At 47.1% G+C, this 27,112-nt stretch overlaps 3 protein-coding genes across 3 annotated transcripts; all 3 read left to right on the forward strand.

Annotated features, from left to right (window-relative positions):
• Window positions 1-161: 161 nt before the first annotated feature.
• On the forward strand, window positions 162-17,337 carry LOC136639029 (olfactory receptor 2G3-like). Its single transcript, XM_066613058.1, has 5 exons — window positions 162-178; window positions 783-915; window positions 5,084-6,013; window positions 13,652-13,662; window positions 17,097-17,337. The coding sequence occupies exons 1-5, from the start codon at window positions 162-164 to the stop codon at window positions 17,335-17,337; spliced, it is 1,332 nt and encodes a 443-aa protein (XP_066469155.1).
• POLR1H (RNA polymerase I subunit H) lies at window positions 7,794-13,762 on the forward strand. The gene is made up of 5 exons (XM_066618004.1): window positions 7,794-7,892; window positions 8,777-8,927; window positions 9,108-9,208; window positions 10,250-10,359; window positions 10,788-13,762. Exons 2-5 carry the CDS (start codon window positions 8,798-8,800, stop codon window positions 10,810-10,812), a joined length of 366 nt encoding a protein of 121 aa, XP_066474101.1. The 5' UTR covers window positions 7,794-7,892; window positions 8,777-8,797; the 3' UTR covers window positions 10,813-13,762.
• PPP1R11 (protein phosphatase 1 regulatory inhibitor subunit 11) lies at window positions 17,192-27,112 on the forward strand. Its single transcript, XM_066618001.1, has 3 exons — window positions 17,192-17,427; window positions 21,299-21,407; window positions 24,509-27,112. The coding sequence occupies exons 1-3, from the start codon at window positions 17,362-17,364 to the stop codon at window positions 24,727-24,729; spliced, it is 396 nt and encodes a 131-aa protein (XP_066474098.1). The 5' UTR covers window positions 17,192-17,361; the 3' UTR covers window positions 24,730-27,112.

Here is a 27,112-nt window from a genome sequence, read left to right on the forward strand (position 1 = left end):
CCGGGGAGGGTTAAAATAGCCCAGGAGGGGGGTGGGACCAGCAGAGACCTCCTCCACTGAATCCTGCCCCCCCCCCTTTTGGGCTTCTGTGCCTGATAGAGTTTCCTGAGTCTGTGCCAGCAATTTAGCTGACACTGACTTGAGGAAACCCATTGAGCGGGATGGGGCTTTACTTAGGGTAAGGGGACAAATGTCCCCTTCCTCCAAGGAGACCTCCTGACTGCTTGTTTCCAACACAGAATACAGCTGTGGGCGTTTAGCTCTGCTCCTCTTGTGCTGGATAGGATTGGGATCCTGCATGTCTTTAAAGGGTTACACAACTCTTTGTTGATTTATAAAAATACAAAATAGATGGTGGTTTTATATTTTATAACACAGCCTGAAGATCCTGAAGCATGTTTTGGTTTTCTGGCATCTTGATATCTTCTGTAGGCTGAATATATTAATATAACCATGTTTACATGCACATAATTTGGTATGAGAAAAACTTTTTGGAGGCCTGTGTCATTGTTTCTTGGTTTGTTGCCCCTCTTTCTCCTGTTTTGCTGTCAAGAAGTGTTCTCTTTTCTCCTGACCCTTCGCTGACTCAGGTCCCTCCCTCCAGAGGACAGTTCTACAAGGATCAAAATGAACCTTCTGGGCTTTGTTACATTCTGCAGTGTAATATGTAACTTGCCCCAATTACTGGTTCCCTGGGTGCTGGGACAGCTCCCCAGACAACTTCCTTCTGACTTTCAACAGCTCCTGCGGATAGGACAGTGTCAGCCCTCCTTTTGCTCCAGGCCAGAAGCAAAAAGAAAACTCGCCCTGCGCACCCCACAAGGCTCCTTGGAATGGGCAAAGCTGTCTGAGGACCTCTGTGGACAGACACAGGCAGATTCTGTGAACAAGAATCGCCAGGAGGCTGCTGGGCTGGTGAGGTGGGTACAGGATGGGAGGGAGCTGCCATTTTCTCCTTTGCTTCCTTCCATCCTCCACAGCACCTTCCAACTTCTGCCATTCTTCAGCTATCCTCCCTTCTCCTCTCTGCTCCTTCCTACACACAGGCTGGCTGCTGCTCCCTCTCTTTGCACTCTTGTTTTAGCCAGAGGGCTGCATTAAGCTTCTTTCTTTATCTTTTCTTTTGTTCTGTCATAGATGTTTCCTTTGCTCATGTTCTTTGTGAAACTGATTCAGGCTCATGCTTTTCTATCCATCAGTCTGCTCCTTTTCTTTCCCAGGGTGGCACCTGGCCAACGTTTCCTTTTCCTGATTCCACTGATTCCCCACATCTTCATCCTGCTGCCTTCTTGCCCCTTCCACACGCTCAGCTCTGCAGCATCTCTTCTTCCAGCCATACCTCAGCCCAAGCCTGGCAGTCCCAGATTCAACCCCACCACCAGATTTAGTGAAGTCCCGAGGTCCATCCAGAGCCATACCAATGAGAACCACCTTCCCCCTGAACTAAGCCCCATTTTCCCTGAACCCTGCAAGGTCTCCTGCAAGGAGAAGGACAAGGGCCCTGGCTGTGGATCTCTCCCTGGGAGAGAAACCTCAATAGCCAGCGCAAGAGAGCAGATGAAAGGAAGCCAAGCTGCCTGCTTCTTGCCAAGCTCAAGGTGAGGATGGGGCGTGAAGTCTCCAGAGAAAGGCCACAAACTGAATCATCAGTATTTGCAGAATAAGATCAAATATGTAATATCCATTTTTTTAAAATCCATGAGAAGTAGTATTTTTCTTCAGAAAAAGATAAATAATTTGCTTTCTTTATTCTTGTGTGGAGTTTCGTGTCCTCACAGAGCATGCATTTTCAGCCCAGGGGACAAAAACAGCTTGGTGTTTATAACTGGGGACGCTACGAGATAGGAAAGTATTAAGAAATGCCCATTTATCTCTTCTCCCCTCCAGAATTTCCTCACCTGGAGAAACTTCTTCTCCTTATCCCAATCCCTGGGCTGCTAGAATGCAAGTCTGCATGCAGTATATATTTAGGTCCTTACAGTGCAATCCTATGAATATTTATGACTCAATCCTATGCTGCGCCGGCCTAAGGTGTTGTAAGCATGCCATAAAGTATGTTATGACACCTGGAGAGTAAGCAGCACCGACGGGAAGGCTTGCACCCTTCCTCCAGTGCTAGAAGGAGCACCTGATGGAGCAGGTAAGCTCCCGCTGGGTGTTGCAGGGGCTGGGAGAGGGCTGCGAGTTGGCAGGGAAGAGTTAACAGGGTGAGGGTGGTGGAGACAGGGGTGGATCAGGCCCAGGAGGGAGACGGGATCAGCAGCACTGGTGCACACCGAATCCTATTTCCCCTCCCAGGCCTGAAATCTGGATATGGAGCTGCTCAGATTTGCACCAGCAATTTTGCTGATACAGAGCCGAGTAGCCCCACTGTGCAGGCTGGGGCTTTACCCAAAGTAAGGGGGAAAATGCCCCCTTACCTTGAGGAAACCTCCAGCCTGCTCTTCCCCAGCACGGGATATAGTGTGGACCGAAGAGCCCTCCTGTGCCAGCACTGGTTAGGACTGGGCTGCCCATCAGATCTAACCTGTTTTCGTTTGATGATACTGGATCTGATTTTCAGTACAATTCTAACCAGTGCTGGTGCAGTAAAGATGCTCTGTCCATGCTGTATCCTGTGCTGGGTAGGACGACCCCCTGTGCCAGTGCAGTGGTCACTTCGCTGGCATAAACAACAGATAGGATTGTGCCATTCTAAGTGGATTTGCTGTCTCTGTTTTCTGGGTTGTAGCCTAACCTTAGCCCATGTTAAAAGGAAGTTTTGCAAGGAAGCTTTCCTGCTCCCTCCTGCCCGCAGCAGACCCCTGTGACCCCTGAAGCCCCACTTGAAGGTTGAGGAACTCTGGAGCAGGACAGGATGCAACACAAAGAAGGGGAAATAAGTAAAAATTCCCCTTGCACAGATGCAAATGCTTCCATTCGTGCAAAACTCATTTAAGACACAACCCTATGCATTTGTTTGCTTGTATTTTAAAATTGCTTGCATTTTAAAATTGCTTGTATTTTAAAATTGCTGGAGGGGGGAGATCACTTAAATGGGATTGAAAACTAGGGTATACATTTGCAATAAACCGATATATTGTAAGTATATAAAGGGAAATATATACATAGGATAGCCAACTTTCCAGTGCCGATGCTAATTCTGCAGTGCTGGGGCTGTCATGGAGACCTCCTCAGGGTAAGAGAATCTTATCTTGGGGCTGCATTGCAGCTGCATCAGTGCTAGAAAGTTGGTTAGGATTGGGCCCTTAGCAATAATCATGGTGGATAGATCTATCAGCATACTAGAAGAACCATTCCCCTCCGAATTATGCAAAGGGCTTTTCTGCACACAATTCTTGCAGCAAGCAAGATGTCATACAGCAAATTTGATGTCATATAGCCACAGTGGCCTTGCTAGGGGGTGTGGGGGATGCGGGCTGCATTGGGTGATGGAGGGGGAGACCCCATTATTATTATTATTATTATTATTATTATTATTATTATTATTATTAACAGTATTTATATACCGCTTTTCAACAAAAAGTTCACAAAGCAGTTTACAGAGAAAAATCAAATAACTAAATGGCTCCCTGTGCCAAAAGGGCTCACAATCTAAAAAGATACAAAAAGAACACCAGCAGACAGCCACTCGAAAAGACACTGCTGGGGTGAGGAGGGCCAGTTACTCTCCCCCTGCTAAATTAAAGAGGAGCACCCACTTGAAAAAGTGCCTCTTAACCAATTAGCAGGGGTTAAGACCAAATTAGCAGATCAAATTGTTAAAATCATGGTTTTTAGGAATAATACAGTCACGTTCTGTATATCATGCGAGGCGTAATTTCATGCAGAATGCAATGAAACAAACTGTTGAAATATCTCTATTCTGTCCAATGTTATAGCCAAAGAGACAGTGGAGCCGGGCGATGATGTGTTGCCACGCCCACAGCCCGGGGTGTTGCCACACTCACTGCATGGGAGGAAATCTATCCTCCCATGTACTGGGAGTGATGCACTGGTCTCCCACACTGGGTGACATGAACCCTAGTGACACCACAGTATAGCCGTAAGCACATTTTCCTTTCATGCAAAGAGTTCCTGCTTCAAACTTATACAAAACAGATTCAAAAATTGGCAATGGAGAGTGCGGGTCCACTAGCTAGAACCGGGACTTGGATTTTAGGGGCTTAACTCATCCTACTTATTGGACACACTAAGGGACCAATCCTATCCAACTTTCCAGCTCTGACGTAGCCATTCCAATGGGCTTGCACTGCATCCTGCAGGAGTGGGGGAGAGTCACAGAGGCCTCCTCAAGTCAAGGGGACATTTATTCCCTTACCTTGTGGCTGTATTGGCTCTGGCAAGTTGGATAGGATTGGGCCCTCAATGCCTTGGACAAAGCGCAACCTGACTGGAGCAAGCATAACCATCGCTGCATGTGATTGTGTGCTTCTAGTTTATGTGTGGGACCCTGATTCAGACTGGGATTATGGTGAAGGTGGGGGCTTTACACCTTTGCCCCAGACCTTCACCATATTGTTTTTGAATTGTTGCATCCCTCTGATGCATCCCCACCTTCTGAAGCATGCTGTTTCAAAGGAAAAAAAGATCCCACTGATGCTTTTAAATCCTTGTAAAACACCTCTGTGTACGTCTGCTCTATATCAAGATCACAGTGGGTTGGGTTGCCAACCCACCAGAACTGGCCTGTAGTCTCCAGGAATCAGATTCAATCTCCTGGTGACAACTGGAAGCAACAGGCGGTATTTTAGCACACTCTGTTTGTGTCGATAACATTATGTCATACCAGGGGAAAAATTTCAGGAATAACATCAGTCAGTATTGTCAATTCTAACAGCAGGGCAAACAGGGAAAAAAACTTGCCAGTACCTTTTAGCAGCAGAAACAACCCCCCTCCCCACCCCCGTGCCCTGGTCTTGATCTGAATCCTGCATAGTTGCTAAACATAGACATGCAGTCCCCAATCGTACAATCTACATATTACGAAGCTTGGCCAGCAGCCAAACCAAAATTTCTTCCATGACAGCAATTCACACAAGGTGGTCTGTAATTTATAGCAATTGCTTCCTGACTTTTATAGATGAGACACAATGAAGCCTCAGGAGAAGAAAGAAATCAGAGCTACCATGAGGGATTCATCTTGTTGGGAGTGGCTGACCGTCCTCACTTGGAGATTTTGCTTTTTGCAGTTATCCTGACCTGCTATGCAATAACCCTGGTGGGAAACACAACCATCATTGTGGTATCATGGCTGGACCCCCATCTCCACACCCCCATGTATTTCTTCCTCAGCAATCTCTCCTTCCTTGATCTGTGTTTCACAACCAGCCTTGGTCCCCAGATGCTGGTGAACTTCTGGAGAAAAAGCAAATCTATCACGTATGCTTCCTGCGTGACCCAGCTCTACATCTCTCTTGCTCTAGGCTCCACGGAGTGTATTCTCTTGGCTGTCATGGCTTATGACCGCTACGCTGCTGTCTGCCACCCACTTCATTACATCACTATCATGAGCTCCTCCATATGTTTCAAAATGGCAGCTGTCTCCTGGATTTGTGGCTTTAGTAACTCACTAGTGCAGACGGTGATGACCCTCAGACTTCCACTTTGTGGACAGAATCGGGTGGATCACTTTTTCTGTGAGGTGCCAGCCTTGCTCAAATTGGCCTGTGTTGACACAACATTCAATGAGGCTGTACTGTTTGCTGCCAGTGTGGTGTTCCTTCTTGTGCCACTGGGCCTCATCATAGTCTCTTATGGCTTCATTGCAACTGCTGTCCTGAGGATTCGCTCGGCTGAGGGCAGGAGGAAGGCCTTCAACACTTGTGCCTCCCATTTGATGGTGGTGTCACTCTTCTATGGCACAGCCATTTTCAGTTATCTCCAGCCTCCATCTAACTACTCCCGTGACCGAGGGAAGATGATCTCCTTGTTCTATACATACGTTACCACCATGCTTAATCCACTCATCTATACTCTGAGGAACAAAGAGGTGCGCAGAGCTCTAAAAAGAGTAATGAACAGGCATCCAGAGGCATAGCCCAATGACTCCCAAATTTCCTTTCATGGGACTGGCAGTATTTTTTTGCAGCAGAAACTTCTACTTAATCCCTTCTGGGACAATTTTAACAGCCCAATCCTGAGCTCTCCTGGTGCACAGCTTCGGAAGCACCAAGAATGGCTGCCGCCGCATCCTATATGCCTTCGGCTACCGCAGGTGGCACCTTAGGAGAAGGGGACTTTCGTCTCTGCATGCCGGCATGCCTCCCACCTGCCCTCTCCCTGCTTCCCGCCTCCCCATCACACCTCCTCCCCACCCTCTGTCCGCCTCCCCAGAACGCCTCCGCCCCTCCCCCGCTTTCCTTGCTGTGGCTGTAGCCCTTGCGACCGCTAAGTGGTGGAGGCTGGGCGCTCACCCAGCGCTAGCCCAGTGCCAGCCAGCACTGAGCTAGCATGGGTGCTCACCCAGCGGTAATCAGGTGTGTCCAGCTCAGGATTGGGGTCTAAGTGAACTAAGAGTTTGCCTTCCATTTTCTTATGTTATCTTTTATTATATGTTTGTACCAAATACAACTGTTCGCTGCCAGTTTTTTAAAAATGGTTTGTGATGTTGTAGCCTAGCAAAGCTTGCTTCCATCAAGGCAGGAAAAGTTTAAAGTAGTGGTTCCCAACCTTTAGGAGCTCGCAGACCACTGAGGCAAAAATTGGAAATTCTCATGGATCACACTAACCCCCTGCACACAAAAAACAAAACATTTGTAGGGCATATTTATTAGAAATTTATTAGATTTATTATTTATGGAGATTTTTGGGTTGTTGCCAGTTGTGGCTGCAGATGGTCCATTCTTTGTTCTATACTGTGGTCCCTGAACCACATGTTAGGAATCAGTGGTTTAAAGGAAAAGGCTGCCTTTTCATCAGCTAGTTACAGGCCAGCACAGAGATACTGTCAATAAAAAATGGTGTAACCTTAATCTCAGAAGAAGAAAAAAAATTCATGGAGCCCAAACCTCTTAACTTAAAAGCAAATAAAGAAATAAATAACTTATTCTTAGGAACCTTCGGGCCCAGTCCTATCCAATTTGTCAGTGCTGGTGCAGTTGTGCCAGTGGGGTGGGTGCTGCATCCTATAGTGGAGGGGCAGTCAGTGGGGCCTTTTCAAGGTATGGAAACATTTGTTTCCTTACCACGGGGCTGCAGTGTGACTACAGTGGAGCTGGAAAGTTGGATAGGATTGGGCCCTTTATTGGCCTAAGAATAAAAAAGAAACTACATGAAATCCACACAATCCAACAAATAAATAACTTATTTACTTACAAGTAAATAAATAAAAGTTTAATAAAATAAGAAGTTTGCTTACTTAAGTAAGTGTTTACATAAAAGAATTAATTTAATTGATTAAATTGATTGACTGACTGACTGATTGATTGACTGACTGACGCCCACTAGGTTCAACAGGACTTACACCTGCCAGGTATGTGTGCCTAAGATTGCAACTGTGCAGCCCACTTTATATCTGTTCAGTGGGAAGCAAGGCTCACTGTGCAGAGTGAGCTTTGCTCTCAGGGAAAGTGTGCCACAACTGCAGCGCACCCCTAGGCAGGTTTACTCGCAAGTAAGTCCTGCTGTGCCCAATGAATGAGACTGCCTGGCTGCAAGGAGAGTGTGCGCAGAAACCCTGAACTCGTCCGGCAGTAGCCCCGCCTTGCCGCCAGGGGCGCCCGAGGCTTCGGGGAAACGCAGTCCCGTCCAAGGGAGGGGGACGCTCTGTCTCCGCCTCCTCTCTCTACTGCTCCTGGGTTGTCTGTGCAGGCGCCGGAGCTTCAAGCGCACGTGGAGCTTCTGCTGGCGTTGGACGGCCGAAGAGGAGGGCAGGTCGCTCACCTGTGTGGGTAAGGCTGGGAGGCCTCTCGGGGAGGGGCGTGGAAAGGAAGCTTTCTGTACTGGCTGAGACTGCCCCCCCCCACAGAGAGTTTGGAGGCTGCTACACAAACACACACTCTCTCTCTTCGGAAGCTGCCACACACACAAACACCACACAGGAAGCTGCTACGCACACCCACACACACTGTTTGGAAGCTGCCCTTCCACACACACAGGAGACTGGTACACACACAGAGTTTGGAAGCTGCCACACACACACACACACACCCAGGAGACTGCCACACATGCACACAGAGTTTGGAGGCTGCTACACACACATGCGCACACACTCTGGTGGCTGCCACACACAAACACACAGCACACAGAAGGCTGCTACACACACACTCTCTCTCTCTGTGTTTGGAGGCTGCCACACACAAACACACACTGTTTGGAGGCTGCCACACACACACAGGAGACTGGTACACACACACTGTTTGGAAGCTGCCACACACACACACACACTTGCAATTTGGGTGCTGCTGCACAAACACATACACACAGTTTGGAGGCTGCTACACACACACACACCCAGGAGACTGCCACACATGAACACAGAGTTTGGAGGCTGCTACACACACGTGTGCGCACACACACTCTGGTGGCTGCCACACATGCACACACACTCTGGCGGCTGCCACACACAAACACATGCACACAGGAGGCTGCTAGGCACACTCTTTCTCTCTCTGTTTGGAGGCTGCCACACACAAACACACACTGTTTGGAGGCTGCCACATATGCACACTCACAGGAACACAGAGTTTGGAGGCTGTTCCAAATTGGTGGCAGGTGACTTCTTCAGGAGTTTTTTTTCTTTCTTAAATAACTGTGTGATTTTCCTCCCTCACAGACTCTCCTTTTCGTGGTAATTATGGAGCGAGTTGGTTCGTGCTTCGAGTCAGAACTTGATTTTTGCCCTGAATGTGGTACAGTCCTGCCTCTGCCAGGTGTCCAGGACAAAGTGACATGTCCCTGTTGCTCCTTCTCCTTTGAGGTGCAAGGTGAGGGCTCAGGTCTCTTCTTGATACTTTGGTTGGGCTGCCTAGGTAGTCAAAGCAAGGGTTGGGAATTGGACCCATCAAATTTTTAAAGCTTTGTGGAAGATGTGAAAAATATTAGAAGGGATTGATAAGCCTGAATTAATAGATTCTGTTTTGTTATCCTTTATGCATTTTACACAGATTTTGAAGCAAGAGTAATCCATACATCCATCCCATTCAACAGGGTAGATTTCACATCTATGATGACAGTAGATGAAGGACAGTCAGTCAAAGGACCTTTGGTGAGCAAATGGGGAGCTGAAAGGAGTTACTTTATTGATGGTAGTCTAGTTGTTGGCAATTCATTCTAAAGATCACTGTTCCTTTAATTCAACAGCAGAGCAATTAAAGATAGCCCAAAATTAGTGGTGGGAGAGAGCAGGCAATTTCGAACAACTTTACCATTTCCATGGTACCATGCCTACAGCTGTTCTTTCAAAATGCTGAACAGAGTGGAAGGGTGTAGTACTTAAAAATTAAAATCTGACTTCGCTAGGCTTAAATTTTGAGATGCAAATTTTAATATATGGATTTAAACATTCAAAATCCAATTCCTGGATTTACAGTTTTCAGTGTTGATCTTAGAATTCAACAAACCAATCTTAGATTCTGTCTATGTGAGTGACAAAACATGATGGTTAACTTTTGATTTTCTAGGTATGAAATTTGGAAAAGGAACTTGAAATTTTTGGGGGGGGGGGGCGGGCGGCTGGATTCCAGCCTGTTGGAATTCCAAAATGGATTCATTTTAAATTCAAGCAGCAATTTCTTGAAACTGTACTTGCAGCAGGTGGGGAGAACAGGAACCATGATGGTAGAAGCTGGAATCAGTTTCCACACTAAATGCTGGTGTCAAAATGATATTTTAAAAGCAGGAGTTGAACTGGAAAGTAACAGCAAGTAGTGATGATGTCTAGGTCTGTTCAGGCCTAGCACCATGACTAGAAAGGGGGAAGAGTGGTACAGAAGTTATCTAGCAACCACCACTTCAGGTGTTTAGCCCATAAATTGGACTACAGTTAAACTGAGTTTGATGTTGTGCAGGAGGGAAAAAAAACTTTCCTTGCTTGGCAAGGTGGTATTTGTTTCATGCCTTAGGGAAGCAGAATGCTATGTGGTCTGCAGGATTTTGTTGAGGGCCTGGACTATAGCAGACTACAGCTGAATGGGGAGGCTTTGAGAAAGGAGTAGCATAGCTACTAGGGAATCTGCCACATCTGTCTCCTGTGACTGTAAGGAGAGGGGAAACAGCCCTAATCTAGGCCTCTTCAATGCTTTTTCAGATTGACAGGAAGTGTCCCCAGTGTGGTCATGAAGGCATGGTGTACCATACCCGACAAATGAGGTCTGCGGATGAAGGGCAGACAGTCTTCTACACCTGCGCTCAATGCAAGTAAGAAATGCCTGTTAACAATTCATTCATATATCACCTCTTAAACAGCACAACCCTCAGGCCCAATCCTAACCAGCTTTCTGGTGCTGATGGGGTATGTGCTGCATCCTGTGGTGGGAGGGCAGGAACCCTCAAGGTAAGGGAATGTTCCCTCACCTCTGGGCTGCATTGCAGCTGCATCAGTGCTGGGAAGTTGGATTGGTGCCTGAGTCCTTGTGTTCAGTGGTGCTTACTTCCAGGAAAGTGTGTATAGGATTGCAGTCTGTTTGCCTTGCTCAGTATGTAACAAAATGTGTTGGTTTGTCTTTGCTTAACTGTTATTACCCTAAGCACAACAGAACTAGATCTATTAAGTATCTTGGCGCTCTGATGTGTCTGTGGGGCCATAGCATGACTAATTTGCTTGTTCTTGTTGTTTTTAATTCCAGATTCCAGGAGAAGGAAGATTCTTGATCAAAGTTGTCCAGATTTTGAAGATTCCTCCCTTTCTGATAGAATGCTAATAGCTTTATAGTCTTCTTTGGCTTGTTAGACTGTTGGTGCAATGCTTTTGAGTGTCAAAGAAACATCTTCTTGCTTGTGCTGGATGATTCACAAGTGGTGATCCTGGCTGCAACCAACCTGGTGGCCAAACTTTTTATACCATTCCAAAGTAGGAATGACAGCACAGTATCGCCTGGCAGACCAGTCTTGCAAGAAGCAAGAATTTTCCTCCCTTGTCCCGTTTCTGGTTCCAGCTCTTCAGCCAAGGAAAGGACAGAAGTGTTGGCTTAGCACACAAGTACAATCTAGAGCTGAGAAGAGATATTGTATGCTCCTGCTGCTAGTCTTTCTGCTGCCATTAAGCAACCATCATCAATATCTCTCTCTCTAGCATGCTGGTACTCTGCTGGTTTTCATCCCACTTCTTTTGATCTGTGGGTGTGTGTTGCTTCACTTGTTGGCTTAGCATAGCTTAGTTTTATGATCACTTGTATGCTAACTTGAGGCTTGTTTCAAGAATGTGAATTAAAGGGAGGAGCTATGTGGGTTGTTGCTTAGCAACCATATCTCCTTATTTGCTTCCTCCTTTCCTCAGGATGGCTATTTCCAGCCCATTCTCCTTGGTTCTTCTGTTGGGGATCTAGGTACATGAGGAGGAATGTACCTCCTCATTAAGGAGGAAGTGATGGGCAAATTAGCAACCATCATTGAGTTGGATTTGGCCCTGAAGTTACAAGTTACTGATCCCTGATCTGTGAAGATCTTGGACCCTCACGTGAAGCAGATTGGAGGGGAACACTGCAACTTGTGGTAATGCTGGTTTTTGGGTCTCCAGGTCTTTTATTGAGAACATTAGAGAACGGTCAGTGAAATTTCATAATTGGCATAGTTTGGGATAAAAGGATTGCTAAAGCCCTTTCCTAACCTCCCTCACTTGTCAGGCCTCTGCTTCTTCTTGTTTTTGCCCACAAAATTATCTGTGCATTACCAAGCAATGACATAGGAAATAATTCATTTCCTGCCTCCCCTGCCTCCCAAATTAGGTCCTGTTTGGAGGAGGCAATTTATCTCTGAGACATTGTCCTCCCCCCCCCCCCCAGTTTTTACTTTTCTTGGTGTTTCATGTTCAAGGTTTCATGTTCAAGGTGACAGGAAAAATGTTTGGAACTGGATTGTGTTTTATATAGGGGAGGCAGATTCTGATACATCCTCTTCGAGCCTACAGTCACACATGCATTCTAACCTGGAAGATGGACACCCACTAATCTTGCAAAGCACTCATATAGTTAAGATCTCTTTGGGTCTCCTGGTTGGTGTAATATGCCCTTTTCAGCATTGCTCACGCAGTCAGTTTGAATGCAAAGAAGCCAGCTTCTCCCAACTCCTTTGCCCTTGCCGTTCAAGCAGCCAGCAGACTCAAACTATGAGAGCCATGCAACAGATTCCCAGCACTGCTTCACATTTTTCCCTTTGAACAACTCACCTAAATTCCCCCTCTTCAAGGGCGCTAGGTTAGGTATGAGAATGCATTTCAGAAAAACTCCCCAGCTCCCAGGCTTGGTCCACAGGTGATTTGTAAATTAAGTATTAAGAAGGAGAGAATTCTTAGAGGCAGCATTACAACAGAGGCAAAACCTGTCCAGGGCCTCTTATCCGAGGTGACCACTAGTAGGGAATGCATTGGAAGGAGGCTGCAGTGTCTGCCTGATATATTGCACCCTTTCTCCACCCCCAGCGATATTCAGACCTATTCTTCTCATATACACCACCAATACAGTATTTTGCTAGTTATGAATGAATCCAAAATAAGTGCTGTAATCCTATGCACATTTGCCTGGGAGTAAGTCCCATTGAAATCAGTGAGGCTTACATCTGAGTAGGTATGTATGGGCTTGTTCTGTAATGCAGTGGTTCTCAAACTTTTTAGCACTGGGACCCACTTTTTATAATGACAATTTGTTGGGACCCACCAGAAGTGATGTCATTGCTGGAAGGTGACATCATCAAGCGGGAAAATTTTTAACAATCCTAGGCTGCAATCCTATGCACACTTAACCCAAGAGTAAGCCACATTAACTGTCATTCTTAAAAACATGCATATTAGCCTGTTAAAGCAGATTGTAACATTTCCTCAAATGCAGTCACGTACCATGGTAGCATCAAGTTTAATATATTAAAAATAAAGTAGTGAAATGAATGGAGACATCTGAAATTAGCTTGTGACCCACCTAGTGGGTCCCAACCCACAGTTTGAGAAACTGCTGTAATGTATTTATGCACTCCTAGGCAAAATAGGGCATTTCTCTTCAACAGTTTCACATTCACAGAACACTGGAGAATCTGGTACAGTAAATAGTTTGCTTTTCTTTATGTAAAAATAGGTTCCTAGTATTTGTGGGCCTTGGATATTAACTGACAACTCTTCCTGTGGCCTTGGGCAAGCCACTTAACACATCTGTGTAATCTATCTGAAAGATCTTACTTACTACATAGTTTTAGAAACTGGCTGCTAAAATATTAAAAATATTTTCACTTGGGGAGTAAGACTTACGTTGAGATCTCTGGAATATTGATTTGAATTTGACTCAGCAGTTTGCCCAATGTTGCATATATGCAACAGGGACTAAACGTATACACTTGTTAATGGGTTAAAATGAGTGAAGCTGTGACCTATTTTGCTGTTCAAAATGTAACCAATGTTCACTAGAGGCTGGATTATAAATGATTAAAAAGCATCTTGTCCTTCGCGGGAACATCAAACCAGCAACGGAAGGATAATGGTCTATGCTTTTCCATTTTACCAACTGAGCTTCTAGGGAGGCAATGGTTAATGGCAGTTACCTCTTATCCTGCAGTTGTTACTGAAGTGTGTGTGTATGTGTGTTCTTAAATATTATTCTCATAAATAGAATGGAGAATTCTTGCAATTGTACTTTCTTGCCTGAAAACAACTATTTTAAGAGAAAACAAAAAAGACTCTTAAGGGTACTAAGCATGTTCCAGACTCAGTGCCCAACAGCAGTGAGACTATTAGGAACACATTCCTAACTCTTCCTCTGCATACCAGAAAAACAACAAGAGAAAATTCTGTTTGTGAGTTACTTGGAGACATCTGACAAGCAAGATTCTGGACAAGATGGAACTTCTGATCTTATACATAAGTAATCTAAGGGCACAATCCTAACCAGGTCTACTCAGAAGTAAATCCTGTTTTGTTCAGTGGGGATTACTCTCAGGAAAGTGTGGTTAGGATTGCAGCCTAAGGTTAATACTCTCTCACTATCTTTAATAAATGTACTTGAAACAAATCTTGCTGAAGAGGGTTTTAAGACAGTTTCGGGCTTAGATTGGCTCTGGAATTATCACATTTCAGTAACTTGCAACATAATTCTAGGAACGTCTACTCAGAAATAAGTCCCATTGTGTTCAATGGGGTGTGCTCCCAGGAAAGCATTTATAATGGGTGTTAAGGCCCATGGGTTGGATGCAGCCCCCAGAAGCTCTTTATCCAGCCCACAGGCTTTCCTAGCACCACTGTCAGTTCTCAGCTGTTGAATTGTGCTGAGGTGTCACTGCTAAAAGGGCAGCCCACATGATAATTGGGCTCTCCCATATCCTGAAAATATTTGCATATTTCTCTTCTGTCATTTCTTCTGTCATCAAGATTTGCATATTTTCTCTTCTGTCATTTGCAACTGATGAGTTCCTAAGTGAGAAAAAAGCGCTTATTTCTTGTCATGACGTGATTAATGACATCACTTCCAACCCTCAGCAAAATGCTATTCGGCCCACTGTTTTAAACGGTTTTTGTTGTTGGCAACCTTCAGTCTCGAAAGACTATGGTATCGCGCTCTGAAAGGTGGTTCTGGAACAGCGTCTAGTGTGGCTGAAAAGGCCGATTCGGGAGTGACAATCCCTTCCACAATGGGAGCAAGTGCAGTCTGTCCCTGGTCTGTCTCCCTGGCTATGGGCCTGCCTTCTTTGCCTCTTAGCCTCAGACTGTTGGCCAAGTGTCTCTTCAAACTGGGAAAGGCCATGCTGCACAGCCTGCCTCCAAGCAGGCCGCTCAGAGGCCAGGGTTTCCCACTTGTTGAGGTCCACTCCTAAGGCCTTCAGATCCCTCTTGCAGATGTCCTTGTATCGCAGCTGTGGTCTACTTGTAGGGCGCTTTCCTTGCACGAGTTCTCCATAGAGGAGATCCTTTGGGATCCGGCCATCATCCATTCTCACGACATGACTGAGCCAACGCAGGCGTCTGTTTCAGCAGTGCATACATGCTAGGGGTTCCAGCACGTTCCAGGACTGTGTTGTTTGTCCTGCCAGGTGATGCCGAGAATACGTCGGAGGCAGCACATGTGGAAAGCATTCAGTTTCCTCTCCTGTTGTGAGTGAAGAGTCCATGACTCGCTGCAGTACAGAAGTGTACTCAGGACGCAAGCTCTGTAGACCTGGATCTTGGTATGTTCCATCAGCTTCTTGTTGGACCAGACTCTCTTTATGAGTCTGGAAAACGTGGTAGCTGCTTTACCGATGCGTTTGTTTAGCTCGGTATTGAGAGAAAGAGTGTCGGAGATCGTTGAGCCAAGGTACACAAAGTCATGGACAACCTCCAGTTCATGCGCAGAGATTGTAATGCAGGGAGGTGAGTCCACATCCTGAACCATGACCTGTGTTTTCTTCAGGCTTTTGATGGTTTTTGACACCTCTTTTGACAACGGTTTTTGACACCTCTGATTTACAGGATTTTGGCCTCAATGGTCGGTCACACATGATAGTGATATTGCTTATGGAAGACTTGGCATGCAGATGTTCCTGGGACACAAGGTGCTGGGACATTTTTCTCCTTGTGTGATTATTTAGCAGGAGTGTTTATTCCTTTAGTTAGCCTACAGTTAGCCTATAGACGAAGTATCCATAAAGGCACAAACATTTTGCTTAAAAAAAATAAAGGTGTCACTAGTGTGTTCTAGTTCAGTGTTTCTCAACATTTGTCCTCCGCCGAACCACTTCACATGGTCCACCTATTCAAATTACCACTGGAAGTAACTGGCAATGACATCATCAACAGTTACTTCTAGGTTGGGAGGCCAGATGTGACATGACAAAACATCAGTAAAAGCAGTGATTTTCAACCTTTTTCATCTCAGGGCACATTGCCAAGACACTGAAATTGTCAAAGCACACCAGCAGTTTTTTGACAATTGACGAGACACATCACTCTGCTGGTGGGGGGCACACATTCCCCAATGGCCCTACTAATTAAGAATCCTCCCCCAAACTCATGGAACATCTGCAAATCATTCATGGCACACCAATGTGCTATGACACAGTGGTTGAAAATTGCTGAGTAAGAGGCTCGGGGTGAATGGGAGGGCTTTTTTGAGCATGGAAAGGCATGCTTTGGAGCTCTGCCTGCCAAGCCACTGTTTCTTGTGTCACATTTCTGGTGTCACTGCAGGGCAGTAGGGGTCCATGGGTCCCCGCAAGTGCCACCAGACACTGCCTCAGGTACCACTTGTGAAACACCATCTTAGCCTGTATGAGATATTAAACTCAGAAGCAACAAGTATTCTGCAAGCACTAGCTTGCAGACAATGGCTATCAATGGGTAGAAAGTGCTGCATCCAAGACACAGTGCATTAATTAGGACTGGTTTGGGGCTGCTACCCTACTCACAGCACAATCCTATGCACAATTTGACATTTCAGGGAGGCTGTGCAACATCAACATCACTGTTACCAAATTATTTATCCTAATGTACCATGCAGGGGGAAAAAACATACACACACGACTTCAGGGCTCAGATGTCTGTCACCATTGTGTTCAACAGGGCTTACTCTCCATTGAATGGCGTTAACTTTAAATGGGCTTACCATTGAAGACCCACTGAATGACTTACCACTACTTTCAATGGGGCTTACTCCCCATTGAATGGGGCTTACTTTGAATGGGTTTACTATTGAAGCCTCATTGAATGGTTTACCATGGGGCTTACTCCCAGGAAAGTGTGGATAGGATTGCAGCCTCAGAGCCCAGTCCTATGCATGCCTACTCAGGAGCAAGTCCCATTATAGCCAATAGGGCTTACTCCCAGGCAAGTGTGAAGAGGACTGCAGCCTCAGTCTCTGTACTGTCTAATTATTTCCAGGCAGATGGGCCAGTTCTCTTGTAGAGCGCCTACAAGCGCCTACGGAGAAGTAAGTTTTGGTTCCATCAGGCTCGCGAGTGTGGACTCTTGGTGCGCATGCGCAAAGAACCCGTACGGCGGAAGTGACTCTGGAGTCTGGCCGGGGGACGGGTGAGTGCGAGGGACAGGTGCCGGAAGTGGGGAGTGACGGCGCCGGAAGTGGGCCGGGGAAGTGCAGCTGCGCCGGCCAGGGAGGAGAGGAGGCGGCCGCGGCGCGGTGGCAGCAGGTGTGGTTGGACGGTCGTCCCTGGAGGCTGTGGCGGGGACGCGGTCGGAGCCCACGGGACCCCTTCCCCAGCAGCCGGTGACGCGGTCCTGAGTGCGGCGCGGCCATGGCCGAGTCCACAGCCGCCGTGGGGTCCACAGCGACGGTCACCGAGACCGAGGTGACGGAGCCGGTGAGCGGAGGGAAGCCTCGCGGGGGTGGCCGGCCTGGCACGAGGCGGGGGGGAGAGATGCAGTGGTCGCCATGGCAACGTCGAGGATGCAGAAACCATGGTAACCCCGGCCAGGCAGGCTGGGCCCGTAACGGTTGTCTTGGCAACGGTGAGCCGGGATACTAAGACCTCGGTGGTCGTGAGGAGGTCGCCTGGGATGGGGGGGCGCTGCAGCAGGGGCCCTCGTGACGGCGGGGATGAGCTGTGGGGAGCGACCGGGGGCCTGGGCCCCGGAGGGGCTGCCTCCTCAGGTGGGTGCCTCCCCACTCGCCCTCTCCCGCCCTGCCACTTGCTGGCACGTCCCCCAGGCTCAGGGCTCTGGGGCTTTTCTCTACCCAGGTTGCCATTAGTCTGTGGAACTCCCTGCCACAGGATGCGGTGATGGCATCTCGCCCTGGTGCCTTTAAGAGGGAATCTGACACGTAGTCTGTGGAACTCCCTGCCACAGGATGTGATAATGGCATCTCGCCTGGGTGCCTTTAAAAGGGAATTGGACAGAGACTCTGGAACTCCTTGCCACAGGATTTGGTGATGGCATCTCGCCTGGGTGTCTTTGAAATGGTATCGGACAGGGAGTCTGTGGAACTCCCTGCCACATGATTTGGTGATGGTGTCTGGCCTGGGTGCCTTTAAAAGGGGGACGGGACAGATTTCTGGAGGAAAAGACCATCACAGGTTACAAGCCGTGGTAGGGATGTGCAACCTCTGGGTTTTAGAAGGAGGCTATTTCAGAAGGCCAGGTGGAAGGGAGGACACCAGGATACAGGGCTCTTGTGGCCTTGTGTGCTCCTTAAGGTATCTGGTGGGCAACTGTGAGGATATGGTGAGGGCATCTGGTCTGCATGCCTTTAAAAGGAGACTGACCAGATTTTTGGAGGAAAGGTCCATCGCAGGTTACAAGCTATGTGTGTATGTGTAACCTCCTGGTTTTAGAAATGGGCTACCTCACAATGCCAGGTGCAGGGGAGGGCAACAGGATGCATGTCTCTTGTGGTCTTTTGTGCTCCCTGAGGCATCTGATGGGATACAGGAAGCTGAACTAGATGAGCCTACGGCCTGATCCATTGGGGCTTTTTTATGTTCTTATGGCAGCATGCTAGTATTGTGGAATGCCCTTAAATTGGAGGTTCATATGCCCCCCCCTTTTGCTATATTCCTTCAGGTATCAAGTTAAAATATTTTGTAATGCCTTTGAAGGTGATTTATACTGTCATTATTTTTTTTTTAAATTCTTGGAGATTTTGGTTTTCTGGGCTATGGTGTTTGCTGTAGCTATTGTGTTAATATTTTGTTTATTTTTTCCCCACTTACCCCAGACTGGCAAGGAAGGAACGGGTGTGTTCAGAAGGTTTCATGGTCACTTGTGTTTAATAAGGTGGCCCAAATTAAACCCAAGTGGAGTCTGGTATCTTCGTTGGGTGGTATGAGGGTAAATAGAATGCCAGATGCTGGGGAATGACAGTGAGATGCAAGTATCTTGTGGTCCTGTGTGCTCCCTGAGACATCTGGTGGGCCACTGTGAGATACAGGAAGCAGGACCTGGGCCCTGGACCTGATCCAGCAAGGCTGTTCTTATGTTTTATTATAGGCCACCTTGGATTCCCTTAGCAAGACATTCAGAGTATAAATGTTTTAAAGTAGAAACAATAACAAATGCCCACATGATGGACACAGGTAGTTTTAAAAATAGATTACCAAAACATGATGATTGTTTTGATGGATATTAGCCATGACAGCTCAGTTGAGTCTCCAGGTTAACAGACAGTAGCATGAGAGGGCCATTGTCTTCCTCCTCTGCTTGTGGCAGTACCAAAAATATCCAGTTGGCTACTGTATGAAACAGCTGGTTTAGGTGTCCTGTTCCAGCAGGCTGTTGTGTTATTTACTAGTCACTTCACTGGTATGATAGTCCACTATTGCAAACTGGAGGTGTTCAGAAGCCAGGGTGACCAGATGCAGTGGAGGACAGAGTGGCTATACTTTTAACCTTTGTATAGAAGAGGGAATCTTGCCAGGTGCAGCTTTTTAAACCCTTTCATGCTGAGCTGCACTTGTCAAAATTCTGTCTTCTATACAGTGGTTAAAGGTATAGGCACTCTGTCCTCCATTGTATCTGGTTATCCTGTCAGAAGCCCATCTACAAGAGCCAGCATTGCAGGTTTTAAAGAGCCAGTCATTGTGATGTCTGTATCGAAATACAAGCTTTGACATCTAGGGTAGTAGAATATGACCTATAGCATGCAGGATGAAATTATTCTGTTGGTTGCTGTGTGACAATCACCGGAATTCTCTACTTACAAGCTAGTACTGGAGCAAAGGACTGTTGGTGTGGTTAGAAACCCCCCTGGTTGGTGGATGTTTCAGGGAGGCTGTGCAACTTCAGACCATGTTGCCTAATTAATTATGTAGAAAATAATGTATAATGTAGAAAATAATACATGACTTCAACGATCAGATGTTGTTGTCTGCCACCATCACCACTCTGTGCACTGTTGCGTTCCAGAATCTGTTACTACTTTGATTGTTTCCAGTTTTTTTGGTCCAGCTGCTGGGTCTGGTGGTGGGTAGTAGTGGTTGTTTTAAATGTACTGTGAGTGGCATGGGGCAGGGAACAGGTTGCAGGTTTTGAAAATGGCAGCAATGTAGAAATATATGCAGCATGACTAATCAGCAAAATGGTTGTTGCTAGAAAGGAGGCAGCAAATGGATATGGAGAACACCAATAGTATGAATCAGAAGTACTTGTGGTTTGGAGACATGATGGCAGCATGGAGGAGACTATAAAAGCGAATGGGATCCACTTAGGCTGCAGTCCTATACACACTTTCCTAGGAGTAAGCTCCATTAAGCTCAGTATGGCTTACTTCTGAGTAGACATGCAGAGGATTGCACTGATGTCTATTGAAGCTACTTTACAAAGAAATTTAGAGAACAAAATGTCTGTCTGCAACCTCTGTGTTAGTGGGTAGCCTATCTCTGAATGCCAGATGCATGGGAGTAACAACAGGATGCAGGTTTCTTGTTGTCCTGTGTACATTTGGCAGGCCACTGTGAGATACAGGAAGCTGGACTAGATGGGCCCTTGGCCTGGTCTAGCACGACTCTTCTTATGTAAAACTGCAGTGAAAAGGAAGCTGTGCCAGCCTAAGGTTTGAAATAGAAATTGAGGAAGGCAGCTGCAAAAAGGGTTTAGCCATCCTGTGCCTGTTTCCACAGCTATAAGAAACACAGTGGTGTGTTTCACCTGTGCATATCCCCTGGAATAATGCCATGCATCACTGTGACCTTCCTCCCTATTGTTTGTAGTATTCTCAGATATTCACTAACCTTTACTAAAGTTTCTTAAGCACTGATGAAGTTATACACAAAAAAATCTCTTCTATTCATTTTCATTTAATTGCTAAGTCCTCACCCAGTCAAACAAGCAAGATGTGGAGTTAGCTGAAGCAGTAGCCTTTTTTTCTGTCAAGTTCTATGAACTCTGCACTGTGGTGTTATCATACCAGAAAGCATGGATGGAGCTATAAATAAATAGCAATTTCAGCCTAGCCCCACCCATTGCGCCATAGGCAGAGGTTGAAAAGAAGGTTGGCGTGAGCCAACAGACCTTGAATATGGTCTCGTAGTGTTCTGTGATGCACATGGGTTTATTGGCAGATCTGCAAGGATAGCTCCTGGGCAGACAAGCCACTGTAGGAAGAGTTTCCTGAGAGCAGGAAGCTTTTACAATTGGCCAGTCCTGTATTGGTTGGGAGGGAGTACTGTATATGCTTTTCAACTGTGCATGAGACAGACTTTCCCAGTCCACCCATTCTCTGGCCGTCTCTTGCAGGAGAATCGCAGTCTCACCATAAAGCTGAGAAAACGAAAGCCGGCGAAGAAGGTGGAATGGTCAAGCGACACAGTGGACAATGAACACTTGGGACGTCGATCTTCAAAATGTGAGCAGTGCACTGATCTTTTTTGCCCCATTACGCCTTGTCACTACTTAGGCACATGCAAGTACATCTCCTTGAACTGTGCTGTCAGTTACAGTGCTGAACCAGCTTGCTCAATTCCAGACATGCTGTCTGGGAGCATTTGGCATATGGAGTTGTTGTTCCCAGTGGTCACTAATCTCTTGACCCAATCACTAGAGTTCAAATTATGTTCAAGGTGTATGAAGAGATTTGTCCATAGTTCCACTCATAAGGAAAACCATTTCCCAGTTTTAAGGAATAAAATAGTCCGTGCTTCATTACATACGAAATCAAAGCAACATTTATGCATGTGCACATTCGTGTGCAACGCTCCGCTTGCTGATTGCAAAACTTGGACTAGATGGCAACATATTTCTGCTGTTTGCTTGGTAAAATACACTTCTGGGCTCAGTGCTGCTGGCTGGAGATTGGAATAGCTACCACTAATGCACTAGAGCAGGAATGGTCCACTTCTGTTCTGGAATGGAATTTTGAGTTCAGAGTCCTGGGTGTTGGTATTAGTTATGGCAGAAGATGTGTGGACTAATGTTGATTAGGAAGCATTTTCTGGTGAATTGCATGTGGTGACCACCCGTATAATCACCCTGGTCCACATATAGTCCATTGGTTTGGAGCTCCCTGTGATGGGAAGGCATTGTGTCTGTCATATATTGCCACAAGACAAAACTAAAGGACAGACCTTGGATCAGAATTGACTGCATGTTGGCATCCTTCAGTCTCGGAAGACGATGGTATCGCACTCTGAATAGTGGTTCTGGAACAGAGTGTCCTCTCCAGTGCGTGAAGCCTGGGTAAAGTAGGTATGGAGGATAGGCTGTTACCCATGCAGCAAATCCCCCCTCTCCACGTCACTGAAATCGTCCAGTGGAAAGGCAGAAGCCAATACGGTTGGTTCCAGTAGCGTCGCAGGAGTTGCCAGAACATGACTGTGTTCAGCCATGAACTGCCTCAGGGACTCTGGCTCCGGATTTTGCCTCGAGGTTGACTCCTGAAGCCTTTTCCTTAACTGGATGTAGCCACAAAGCAGTGGAGGTTTGGGATCAGAGTTTTCCTTTTCTCAGATGAGCTGCCTTCCCAGGCTAACGAGTCCCACCTACCCAGTGGCTGTTTAGTCGTCTCTTATGACAAGTACAGCCAAACGGAGGGCCTATTCTTATCCCCAGCCCCCAGGGGACAGAATTGATTACCTTTGGCAAAAAGGCTGCTTATGTCATTCTGGAGAGAGAAGCTATTACCTTGAGCGACTGGCAGTTGCTAGCAAAAATCTTGGATGCTCAGCAGTTCTGGCTAAAAGCTTGAAGACAGTACATCATGTGATGGCTGCAGTGGGACTTGGGGCGGAGAAAGAGAGGGAGTGAGAAATAATCTGTGCTGTGTGAGAAATAATCTGTCACTGAATTTACTTGCGAAGAGTGATGGCAGAGCACAGATAACAGTTTTTAGCATTAGACAGAGTTTATGCATTCAAGGGAGAGGAAGTGAGGGGAAATAGCAAGAGGACAAAAATTAAAAATAGCTGTGTGTTGGGGGGATGTTGCACAGAGCAAAATGTGTTGGATGTAGGTGGGGGGAGAGAATATTAGAATTTCCCAGCTGGATCTGAATGAAGGTCCATCAAGTTCAACATTCTGTCTCCAGTAGTTAGAGCAGAATGGGGTGAAAAGGGGAATGGGTGGGTTTCACTGGTGGGAAGTCCTCATATTTTTCCCTTGCCAGTGTACTCCAGTTCTTTGATCAGATCGAGGCAAGGGCAGAGACAGCTCTGCAGGGTGGTGGGAGAGACATTCCTACTTCATGATTCCACATCTGTCTTATCTGGAGCAGAACTTTGGTATCCACTATGGCAGTGGTTCTCAAACTTTGAGGGAGCTTTACTCCCTCAGTAAGTTCTTGCGGGGGAGGGGCTAGGGGGATGAGGGGGCTCCTGGGGATTGCATCACTAAGGGGGCAAAGGGGGATGCTTTGCACTCATGTTATGTAGGCAGGGCTGCAGGAGGTGCGGGGAGCCCTGCGCAGCCCTGCGCAGTGCTTCCCAAAGCTTGGAACATTTGCTAAAAGCAGGCACAAAGCACCTCCTGCAAAACGGAAGTGCTTTGCGCTCACTTTTAGTGAATGTTCCAAGCCTCAGGGAGCGCTGCACAGGACTCCTGGCACCTCCTGCAGTCCTGCCTTCTTAAAGTAAGTGCAAAGCACCCCCCTCGCCCCCCTTAGCAACACGATCCTGGGGATTGCGTCGCTGCCTCCTTCCCCTGCCCCTGCCCCCTAAAGGGATGGGGGAAGTGTTACACTAAATGGTGGGTCACGACCCACCTGTTTGAGAACCATTGCACTATGGAGTTCATTCCCAAACCCCAGAATGCCTTTGAGTATTCTTCCGCTTCTTCTAGTTTGAGTCTGCCTCTCCCTCCAAGCACGGGGAATAGAGGTTTTCCTCTTGGACTGTTCTCCCTAAATTCAGTTTCTGCCCATGCCTATCTGGGCCCTGTTTCCCCATTCTCTTCCCTTGTGCCCCACTGGCCATACACACAAGGGTCAGGAAGGGAATTCTTCCTGTCCCAGGGCCCCCTTTCTTCTGTCAGGTGGTGTATCAAGTAGCTAAGAATATGCTGTTCCTTCTGAGTCCCAGAACTTACAAGTTCTGGCATGCCTCTTTGACCCCAGCAGTTGACCCTGTACAAGTGCTCTGTGAAGGCCTGGTAAAAGAGATCCGTGGGTGAGAGTAGCTGGTTTTGGTGGATACTGGCAGATTTTTACTGACTTGCCTCAACTATTTGTGTGTCTCTTCTTTGTCCTCCCCATTGTATCCTTATTAATCTTCTGTCCTGATTGCTGCGTCTTTCCTTACATTGCCTGCAATTCTCTTTCTTGCTTTGTGCCTTTATCCTTATTTCCTTCCTCATTTAACTCCTTTCCATCCCACCCTTTGTTAAATATTGCCCACTTCCATGTCAACTCTCCCTCCCTATTGATGATGGCCTTCCATCTTGTCTGCATTTTCATATTCTCCCTGTCTTTCTTTCTTCTCCCCTTAAACCCCACTTCTGCCTCACCTCTCAATGTAGGCTGCTGCATTTATGAGAAGCCCCGGGCGTTTGGTGAGAGCTCGACAGAGAGTGAAGATGAGGACGATGAAGGCTGTGGCAACGCTCATTGCACTCGGGGCCACAAGAAAGGCCAGCTGGGAAAGGCACAGGGTAACGCAGGAGACTCTGGTCCACCAGGGAGCAGTCCCAAGAAGTCAGAGCCGCCGGACCAAAACCATGCTGAGGCCATGCAACACTGAACCCCACGCTGACGTGAAGTGGGAGAGGAGGACCCAACTTCCTCTCCAAGCAGGGACTGACACCGCTCCAACTCTGGGGCAGGGGGAGGGAGGGAAGGGAGGGCAGAGCACACACCGCCAGCTCCCCGTCTGTCTCGTGCCAGTGGTGAAGCTGCCTCAACTCCAGGGGGAGGGAGGGAAGGGGGAGGGCACACGCACCCAGCTCCCCGTCTGTCTCGTGCCAGTGCTGCTGCTGTTGTCTGTCTGTCCATCCGTGGCTGGTGAGTCTGTCTGGTGCTGCCATCCCCACCCCACGTGGAATGTATTGACAGAGCCATTCAGGTTCCTTTGCTGAATTTTTTTTTTCTGCTTCTTAATTAAATATTTGTATCGGTGATGAACAAGGTGGGAAACGGGTGCTGCTTTGGGTAGGGCATGAGGGAACTGTGTCCTATCCCCTTCTAGCTCCCTGACTTGGAGATTCTTCCTCCACACCTCCCAGTTTTTGTCGTCCTGCCTCTATTTTCCCCCAACTAAGTTCCTATCCTTCTCTCCTTCCACATCCTGCCCAAATTGACCTTTGCTTGTGTGCATTCTCACACGCATACACTCTTTGGGTGCACTCTCTCATGTGTGCACTTGCTTATTCTCTGTTCCAGCTGCCCCACTTCTCCCTATATCCAAGTCTAGTCTCCTCACACAGCTGCCTTAAGGTGCTGCCTTCGAGTCTCTCCCTGCCCCAATGTCAAACACTTCCAGGACTCAGAAATACAAGCCTTGGTCCCACCTCTATGTGACTGTGCTGCTGCCTGTCTTTTTTTTTTTTTAAGTGTGTTGTTCTTAAGGGAGATTTTTTTTTCCTGGTGACTTTTTATTTCAACAGAAAAAAGTTTCTTTTTCATTTATGCCATGGAAGCCTGTAAGATGCTTGCTTTTAAATATGATGGGGAGGGGCATGGAGTGGTGGACCAAGTGGTGTGTCTGGGAGTTAAGTAGCTATTACTGATTCTGGAATGAGGAGCAGCGGCAATCTGGTAGCTGGCAGGTTGGGGGAAGGAGGCAGAGAATTGCATGTGACTGAAATTTAGCATCTCTAACTCATGGACCCAGTTTGAAGAGGGCCCGGGATGGATGAAAGCAACACTCATCATCTTGCACAGTGAGATGGACGCCATAATGTTACTACCTCTGTTGATTTTTTCCATTCTTTTGCTTGAGATTTGCACTGAATTAAACTCCCCTCCTTTAATCACACCTGGTCACGAGAAGGATCCTGGCAGAGTGGCGTGGAGAAAAGCACTCTGCATGACTTGCAAATCACCCAATCACTCTTCACTACCCATGGCTCTGCTTTAAAGGACTGTACAGCTCTGCAGTCTTGCTCGATCATCTGTGCACCAATGTTGGCATGCTTCTAATTAAAAATGGTGATTTTCAACAGGAGGCATAGAGGGTTTCCCATAATACTTCTGCATGTATGTGGACTTTCGGCCTGGTCAAGGGCAGCAGTGTCCACACTTCGGGTGACTGAGGCACGGTGTCTTGCCTGTACTAAACAGTGGGTTCACACTTAACAATCACCTTTAAAATAACTCTGTTTTGCTGTGGGAAAGGGACTCTCTTTCCTGCCCTTGGAGGAGCCCACACCACATACGCCTGCCTGAGGGCCCAATCCTATCCAACTTTCTAGTGCTGTTGGAGCTGCAATACAGCCTTGGGGTAAGGGAATACATGTTCCTATGAGGGGGGGCCTCTGTGACTGCCCCTCCACTATAAGATGCAGCGCACACCCCACTGGCACAGCTGCACCGACACTGGATAATTGGATAGGATTGGACCCTGAATCGCTGTTCTGAGCAGGAACCCCAATTGGAGATAGGGCCAGAACAGTGAATTGCAGCGGGTTTTCAGTGGGCATCATCTTCAGTGGATAAGGGCTTTGGGTTCAAAGAAGGCTTAAACAATTTTTGTTCTCAGCAACCCACGTGTGCCTGATGCCCAGTGCTTGGGTTTTAGGGTAAATGGACCCCTACCATTTTGAAACAGCTTTTCTTAGCTTCTGTTTTTAGAAGACAATGATTGGGGCAGGGGGAGTCAGTGAATGGGGTGTGTAGATGTCATTATGGACCATGGCCACCCTTTTCTCCCACAATTTGCTACTCATGCAGTTTGGGAATTACTACTTTAAGGCAAGCTGCAGTTTCCTAAATTGGGGGGAGGGGGTAAGTTGGGAAGAAAAGTAATTGTAGTTTCAGTTCTGTTATCAACTTTGCCTCTTTGAGAAGGAGGCATTAAATGTTTTATTCACCTTAGGTGCTAATGAGTTGATGAAGGCAATGGGATTTATGTGCTCCATGGGAGGAGGCCATTGGTGGAAGGCAGTACTGAGCTAGAGGGGGTCAGA

Source organism: Tiliqua scincoides, chromosome 2, assembly GCF_035046505.1.
Source record: "Tiliqua scincoides isolate rTilSci1 chromosome 2, rTilSci1.hap2, whole genome shotgun sequence".
NCBI classification, from domain to species: Eukaryota; Metazoa; Chordata; class Lepidosauria; order Squamata; family Scincidae; genus Tiliqua; species Tiliqua scincoides.